The 9,309-nt window shown below is 37.7% G+C and overlaps 1 protein-coding gene across 1 annotated transcript in view; it reads left to right on the top strand.

Moving 5' to 3' along the window:
- The first annotated feature begins 7,563 nt into the window (after positions 1–7,563).
- LOC112514937 overlaps positions 7,564–9,309 on the top strand; it is a 4,833-nt gene continuing 3,087 nt past the window's right edge. Inside the window, exons 1-2 of the mRNA XM_025121581.1 lie at positions 7,564–7,975; positions 9,006–9,069. Of these exons, the coding sequence (XP_024977349.1) occupies positions 7,679–7,975; positions 9,006–9,069 (361 nt within the window). The 5' untranslated portion in view covers positions 7,564–7,678. The remainder of the gene's footprint in view (positions 7,976–9,005; positions 9,070–9,309) is intronic.

Raw genomic sequence — 9,309 nt, 5'->3', positions numbered from 1 at the left:
TGACAAAACAGTGATAGGCACCAAGTGGCACAATCGCAACAAGTTGGATGAAGAAGGTGTGGTAACCCCTAACAAGGCTCGACTTGTTGCTCATGGTTATAGACAAGAAGAAGGAATCGACTATGACAAAACCTTCGCACCAGTGGCTAGACTCGAAGCAATTAGACTCTTTCAAGCCTTTGCTGCCCATAGAGACTTTAACGTCTACCAAATGGATGTAATGAGCGCTTTCCTTAATGGAAAACTTCAAGAGAAAGTTTATGTTGAACAACCTCCAAGGTTTCTTGACCCTTAGTATCCAAATCATGTCTATCGTTTGAATAAAGTTCTTTATAGGTTAAAACAGGCTCCCCGTGCCTGGTATGATACCCTTTCCTCGTTTCTCATTTTTGAGAAATTTGTTCATGAAAAGATTGACCAGACCTTATTTCTTAGGAAAGTTAAAGGTCATATCATTCTAGTCCAAATTTATGTCGATGATATTATATTTGGTTCCACTAATCCTTCTTTGTGTTTTTGATTCGCTGATCGCATGAAGAAATAATACTAGATGAGCATGATGGGAGAACTAACCTTCTTTTTAGGTCTTCAGATCAAACAGTCAGATAAAGGTACCTTTATCAGTCAAAGTAAGTATGTTMGTGACATGCTGAAGAAGTTTGATCTATCCAGTAGTTCATCTATGAAGACTCCAATGGCTCCTCCAATCTCTCTTAACAAGGATCCAAATGGAAAGCCTGTAAACGAAACCATTTATAGAGAAATGATTGGCTCCCTGCTGTATCTCACAGCTAGTCGACCAGATATCATTGTTCTACTTGCCTATGTGCACGATATCAATATGAACCTAAGGAATCCCATCTAATCGCTGTAAAACGTATCTTTAGATACCGGAAGGGAACTCCTAACTTGGGTCTCTGATACCCTAAGGGTTCAGGTTTTGATCTAATAGGTTATTCGGATACTGATTTTGCAGGTTGCAAGATCGATAGGAAAAGCACCACTGGAGGCTGTCAACTTTTAGGTGGAAAGTTGGTGAGCTGGACAAGTAAGAAGCAAAATTCAGTGTCCACATCAACCGCTGAAGCTGAATATGTAGTCACTGGTAGTTGTTGTGCCCAAATTCTTTGGATGAAAAACCAACTGATGGACTACAATCTTCAGTTCTCAAAGGTTCCTATCTATTGTGATAGCACCAGTGCTATTGCAATTGCAAACAACCCTGTACTTCACTCCAAGACCAAACATATAGAGATCCGATATCATTTTATCAGAGATCATGTTATGAATGGTTACATTGAACTTCACTTCGTTCCAACTGATTATCAGCTCGCTGACCTTTTCACCAATCCTCTTGATGAGACAAGATTTAACATCTTGATCAGTGAACTGGGGATGCTAAACGCTGAAGAATAACTTTCTTCAGCTATAACATCAATCGGTAAGTGAAATGATTCAGTGCTTTATCTCTGTCACTGAACTCATGAGCAAATGTATTTACTCTCTCTAAGACATGTTTACTTACTTCTTTTCTTAAAAACTTAAAACTATCACTGAAGCTTTCTTTCTTCAGTGATCAAATCATTTTAAAAGTTTGATTCAGTGATTCTTTTATTCGCTGAACATTTTTATAAGTATATCTCTCTTATACTTATCTTTTCTTAAAAATCAAAATGATCACTGTACCTTTCCTCTTCAGTGATTCAAATGTTTTCAAATGTTAGTTTCAGTGATTCTCTTATCATTGACACTAAAGCTCTTTTTGAAAATATTCTAAGTTATTTTCAGTTCATTATCTTAAAACTATCACTGAAGTTTTTCTTTCTTCAGTGATCAAAATGTTTGAAACGGTCTATTAAGTGATTCTTCTAACACTAAATGAGACTCTTCGTTTTTTTAAAAACCTTTTCGTTTTTAAAAGAAATAGTTAATGAACCGTCTTTATGACGACATTCTCTGTTTACAATACGCAACGCTTTGGGACGCGCAAAAAGGTCTGTCATATGCGACCTCATTTAATGCCATCCAATCATTTTCCTCAATCGTCGTATTTTTCTCTCTTTTATCTTGTATCTTTTTCCTCCTACTTATAAATATGAGATATCTTTCTCATATTTTTTGTTACGCTTTAAAAAAATCTTTGACGAACCTCTGTCTGTTTGCTAGCAAGAACTCAAGCAACTAAGAACTCTCACTTTCGACTTCCTTCTTCTACTCTAAGGTCGATACCTTCTTTGTTTCTTACATCTGTTTTCTTCTTTTTATGAAACATATGTTTGATATTTTAAGAACTTTGTTCTCTTAAAAACAAACATAAAAGATTATTAACACATCTTTTTTCTTGGTTATAATCATGTTTCAACAAATATATTCTACTTGAAAACCCCTAAAACCTATTTGTGGATTTTTCAAAAGAAGTTTTTTTGTTCAAAACTTAAAAACTATACACAACTATTGTTTTACTAACAAAACTGTTTTATCTCTTATTTCTTACAAAAAACATATATGGCTGCGAAGAACGTCAACTTCACCATCGAAGATGTTTCTTTCAAGGCTAATAATCATGTTGCCTTGTTGGACATCCCCTCAAACAAGGCATTCTAGGAGGACGCGACTACCTTCCTGAAAATGTCGCCACTTACATTTGCCCTTAACCATGAACCTGTTATGGTTAGAGAGGCTTTTCAGCAATTCTAGTTCACTGCTGAAGTAGTACAAGAAGAAGACAAGCACGGTCGACAAGTGGAGAAAATCATCTTCACTTTCAACTGCATGACTGTGAACTTTAGCGTGGCTACCTTGAGACACGTTCTTCATTTCCCTAAGGGCCCCTTCGACAGCGAGCTCTCTACATCCAAGATCATCAACTGTCTCGACGCCATTGGCTATCAGTGGCCACTGAAGAAGGTCACGAACGAGCCCATCAAGTTATTATCCAAAATAGAGAAGAACAGGATGTCAGCTATCTGGCAGTACCTGTTCTCTTACTTTATCCAGTCAATGGGTGGGAAAACTGGAGGATAGGACCAAGCCTCTCGTGTTGCCCTGATGATTGGAATTTCTGCGATTCAGCGTCGCAATATAAATTATGTTGCGGTCATTTTTGATGACCTGGGGCTAAAGCTGAACAAGCGCCAGCGAGAAAAGGTGGTTCCATACACCAGGTTTCTTTCTATGGTTTTCGCCAAGATATTTGGCGAAAAATATTCCAAGGAAGGTAACCTCCCAGTGTGTAGGATTGGGTCCAGGATTCTGGATCATAAGCTTAGGGAAGATGTCGCACTCTCCTCCATAGTGCCCTTCTCTCCTTCTTCTCCTCAGCTGGTAAAGACAAAGGCAACCTCCCCCGCATCGTGTAGCCCAGGCACCAAAATCCCTTCTTCTAAACAGCCTTCTCAACCAACTCTTGGTTCTCCTCAGAGAGCCAAGAAGGCCAAAAAGGGGATAGCCACATATCTGGCTGAGACCTCTCGACAGGTTTCAGCTATTGAAACTAGCCTTAACCCCGAGGCACCTTCAGCTAACCTCCCTAGCTCTTTAGTGATCACAGAAATCACTGTCGTATTAGTGGTACCTACCCCAACTGCCTCAGTGACCCAAATCACTTAAGGTGTGAATATCAGCGCCGCCACCATTGAACACCCACAAGTTGTCTCAGCCCTCTCCTCCTTCTTTGGTCGCTACACGTGTTCATGACTCATCAGGGAATGTCCTCCCTGATGATGAAACACACACCACTAGACCTGAGGTTGCTCTTTTCGAGGCTCCTCTATATACAGATGCTCATCCTCTCGACGGCATCATAGAGCAATCCAGTGCTAATTCGTTGGATGTCACTGATGGCCCCTCATGTACTCCATCGTCCTACCCTTTTATTTCCTCTAACCCCGAGCCTTTATTTGCTCACTCTCCGTCTCTTACAGGTCCTTCTGAGTATGACGTGATTGACGAAGACGAAGATGATGAGGATTATGACATGGCGTCTGATGTCAAGCTCCTCCTCCCAACCGTCGATACCGTCTTCTGCAAGATGACCGAAGTTTATCGAGACATGCCTCGCAAGGCTGATGTCGATGCGGACCTCTCAGCTGTCGAAGTTGAAGTTCAAGAAGTCAAGAGTCAACTCTCGACTCTTCAAGAGGTTGTTCGAGCCAATGCTGAAGCCATCGCTACTCTCTCCAGCAGGGCTGATGAAGCTCAAGCTCAGTCTCTCCAACAGATAGAGCTTCTCCAACATGTCCTGGATGTTGTTCGCCAACCAGCACCAGTGATCCCTCCATCTTTCACCGCTGATGACCACGCTCAGCTCAATGAGACGCGCGAAGCGACGATCAACCTAGCTAGTGCTTTGTCACGGTTAGAGGAGATGATGGTTCTACAACATCAACGCATGGACAAACTCTCTGGCCTATGCTCTCAAGCCTCAGCCAAAGAGGGGGAGATAAGGTCCAACGCTGCTGGACCATCTGATGCTCCAACAATCCATGACGTTGAAACTGAAGCTCCTAGAGCTGAAGCTAAAGTTGAGATTGCCCATGTTATCCCAACCTCTGGTGAAACTGCTATAGCTGAGGAAGTTGATGCCATCCCTCGTGATGATGACCTTCCCATCACCTCTGCACCTGTTGCTGGTGATGTGGAAGAAGAAGTTGATGAAGAAGAAGACGATGAAGGTGATGAACCTGATCTTTTAGACTCCGACAGTGACCTCGATGGCGATGATGAAGATGACTTCACCATCCAGTTCCAGCATCCAACAACCGCCACCAAAGGAGTCTCCCTCAGGGATTCCACATCCCAGGGGGAGCAAAGGGAAGAAGAGTCAGCATCTCAAAGGTGAGTTCTTTTAAACAACCAGACTTTGAACTACTGGTTTTGTGATTTTTGATTAAAACTGTTGGGTATAATGCATTTTATACGTTTACGTTCTTATAACATTCATTGACCAATAAGAGCTTTTAATCGGACAATGTGGTATCCGATGAGGACTCCTCATCGGCTAAGCCTTGGTCGGTGAAGAGTTTGGTGATTTTAAAGTGTTGACCGATGAGGTCTTATTGGACAATTCATTCGACAGAGTCATGACTGTAGGCGGCCTCTAAAGCAAGCCAAACGTCACGAGCGGGTTGGAGCCTAAGCAATTCAGCCATGACCTCTTCAGAAAGTGAGGAATGAAGAAAAAGAAGAAGAACACGTTGTTTTAAATTCTTGAGTGGACGAGCTTGAGCCATCAGCAGCAGAGATGGTGATTACTGGGGTTTCACAGAGCCATCAACATAACCCAATAAGCTCTAAGAAAAGAGAGGGGTTGGGAGAAGAAGAAGATCCGGCCATGTGGTTTCACTTCTACAATGATTGTGTTCTGCTGTATAGCTCTCTCTTATCTGATATATCTATTCTGTTCTACAACAATTAAGGTGATATCTCAAGACCTACAACATTGGCAACTGGAAATTTTGCCAGAGTAACCGATCACATGAATATGGCAAATGATTATCAATGTTGCATACAAAGCCATTTTAATGACTAAAATCTTCCTAAGTTAAAGTATTAATTACTATTTAAAACCTTTTATTGTTTTAATGTGTTAAATCTAGCTTTCTAACATTATGGCCAGTCAACTGTTTATTGCATGGTTACATAATTGGTTTGGTACAATTAAATTTACACATTGCATTTTTCCTTTATATTTGTTCAAGTTTTATATTCCGCTACATTGCAGCGGGGTAGACGACTAGTATATATGCTATAAACTACAAAGTAAGAAAATCAAATATCGTGTTACAAAAACCGAGTATTGGCCCATGATGTGCCACATGTATAATATGGCTCAAACATGACTCTTGAGCCAAGGTGCACCGTATATGACGATTGCAATGATGAGTCTTTGAACACTTATTAAATAATACAATACAATTACCATTTTTCAAAATTTAAAACCTAAATATTAAGTCAAAGATATATCGTACTCAAATTGCTTTGACAAAAGCATCATAAATCCCCATTTTTTCCACAAAATATATCATTCAAATCTAAATCATTTAGCCTAAGCTTCAATATTGAATTTAAATCTTCACTCATTCTTCGCTAGTGTAGAGACATTTGAGGGGGTTAAGAACCAACCATTATTCGTGGTCTACTAATAGAAAATTGCTTTATATTGTAAGAAGCATTTGGTCAACATTTTTATGTCTGAAGTCTGAAAATTGAATCAATATAAACACAAACAAAGCCTTATAACAACTAAAACCAATATTCATTTTGCATTAATTGTGTCGCCATCGTTCCCTTGCTCGTTGGTTTGATCATACTCAAGAAATAACTCATATATAGGAGTGATCGATTTGCAGAGATCGTTTTGCGGAGATTGATTTGGATCGGTAGCTTGATACCGAGCGAGAGATCGATATGGTGTCCAGATTGTATGATTTGCATAGATCTGTATGATTTGGTATCTGGATATCAAGCGAGAGAGCGAGCGATCGATATGGTGTCCTCGTGTGCGAATAATAGCTCATTAAGAGTTTAAACTACCACTTAAAAATTCAGAGGACTATTAAAAAAATCAAACAGTCTAGAAATAAAAACATCTGACCGATTCAGACTTAAGAGGTATTAGAAGATTTAAAAAAAAAACAAACAAGCCCTAATGGTTGTTACTCATTCTCAAACATCCATCCTACTTTGTTTTGTATAGATTTTTGGAGAAATACTATTATTTATGCCGAATGTATGGCCCCCGTATTCCTACAATGAGGGGATAAATTCCTATCAGTTCTCTATGAACCAAACATATGTTCATCATCATAATGAAAATACACGAATGAGGACTTTACTTAGAGCCATTTATCAAATACTTACCTGGATAAATGCTTACCGGTAAATTCAACATTATCACTTACTTGCCGGACAAGATTTTAGTCCCTCAAAACGGTATCATATGCAACAATTTACCCGGTAGGCGTTTACCGTGGTAAGAGTCGTCGCCCTCACTTACCGGGTAAGTCTCTCGACCCTTGGTTTCGCTCTTACCGTGTAAAATCATATTCATCCGATAAGGTAATGTTACTTGTTAAGCATTTACCCAGGTAACTGTTTGTAAACGACCATATGAACTGTATTAATGCTCACAAACCGTAAAACGGTTCAATGGCAGTCATGTCTACTACCGTCTGAAATGGCAATGGACCAGGTTCATGTGTAACCTATGGACCCTAATGTTGCACGAAACCAACTAGGAAAACGCATGGTAATCATTCCCTTACGTACCGTATAGTTTTTGTTTTTCCAATCTATGATTACAACAAACGCAAAATAAACGAGTTACGTTTGTAACGAACAATATAGGTAACGGTCGTGTCGTGTTGGCGATGTGGCAACGGGACAAGGTCATAGCCACAGACCACCATGGGTTGGCATTGAACTAACGTGGATCAAACTTTAACGGACGTCTTTTGCAATAATTCATATCTCTAAAAGATCAGAAAATGGCCAACTGGCAGTTTTGGTTCATTATAAAATAATGCTGCCAAAGGATAGAGCTAAAGACAAAATAAGCCTTGGATTTGACTCTCGTTCATTTGGTGTTTCTTCATATAATATATTCACAAACCCATATTCACTTACCTCTGTCTCCTACTAGCAATCACGAAAACACCCACATAAATAGAATTCACATATGAATAACATGTCAACTTGTGAATGTAGTAGTGGATGTGAATCGGGTTGGACCATGTATTTGGATCAGTCCTTAAATTCTGGAGATGGGAAATGGTCGTATCATGAAGATGATGAGGATTTGTCTATGGTTTCTGATGCATCATCTGGACCAACCAGACACAAGATTCATGATGAAGATGAAGATGAAGAAAGCAAATATGGGTTTTGTTATGGTTTGAATTCTCAAGAGAAGAGGAAAACAAGATTAAAGAAAGATGATGATGATGATACTGCAAGTTCTACTGTTTTCACAAAGGTATGAATTGAATGATCTCAAAACGCTTTTATAACATCCTCTCCAATCGATTATCTACGATCAGAGAATTAGGAAGTGTTTACAAAAGCACTTATCAATTTATTATAAGTCAGAAATGCTTAACTTCTTCAAAAATCCTTTATTTACCTGTTTGGTACCGGTATAAGTTTTTATCCAAACACTCAAAAGTGCTTATTACTTGGTGACACCTCGGAATAAGTCAATAAATTATTTTTATAAGTAATCTCAAACAACCCTTTTATAACTATATATAAAAAAGATAGTGCAGCATAATTCAGAAAACTTTCTAAAAATATATTTTTTATTATTTTTAAAAATAAATATTTAAATAAGAAAAACAATACTTTACTTGGATATTTTGAATATTATAACTTTCAAAATAATATTATTCTTGAGTTAAATGTATTTTTTTCTAAATATTTTAAGGAATATTATATTTAGACACTTCTTAATTATAAATAATCACTTTTTATTTTTATTTTTATTACCAATCATTAAGACTTATAGGCCGTTTACCTAAATGTTTATCAGGTAAGTGTTTATTGTTAGGAGTCAACATTATAATTTATTTTACCGAGTAAGATTGTAGTACATCAAAATGATATCGTATGCAACAATTTACCCGGTAAGCATTACTCGAGTAAGAGTCGTCATCCTCACTTACCGAGTAAGACTCTTCATCTTTATCATTGTTCTTACCGGGTAAGATTTTTGATCCCTGTCATGTTTATCTAGTAAGGAAAATTACCCGGTAAGCATTTTCCGGGTAAACGTTTAGTAAACGGCCCCTTAATTATTCTTTTTATTTTTTTGATAAGTGATCAAACTACATCTTCATTTTCAAAAAATAGTTTTAATTATGAATTGAAGAAAATTGTTACTCATTTTATTATCAAAAATAAACTACCATTTATTTAATTAAAAAGTGTAATAAATATTTATTTCTAAAACTATGTTTTTTTAATTTATCTTTCGGATGGAAAATTTAAACAGTTTTCATATGTTTTAGACCGAATCTGGATTGTTGAAGAAAGCATCATCGGGTGCTAAGAAGTGTGCATCAGAAAAGTCAGGTAACGATTACTCTCTTTCGCACTAATATATACTAGAAGCGTACTCGCGCAATGCAGCGAGATACATCATGATTTTAATATTTCATTTTCTTCTTTATCTCAGTCGATATTATWATATGRYTTTATGTGATTTTGAGAAAGCGATAATGTTTTTATTTTTGAATAAAATATATGTTTGAAGATATCATAAAAATTTGACAAAAATATATCGATATTAGTATCAAATTAACTATTTGAAAT

Source organism: Cynara cardunculus, assembly GCF_001531365.2.
Source record: "Cynara cardunculus var. scolymus isolate 2C chromosome LG 6, CcrdV1, whole genome shotgun sequence".
Taxonomy (NCBI): Eukaryota; Viridiplantae; Streptophyta; class Magnoliopsida; order Asterales; family Asteraceae; genus Cynara; species Cynara cardunculus.
This window is presented reverse-complemented; position numbering and strand designations above follow the sequence as displayed.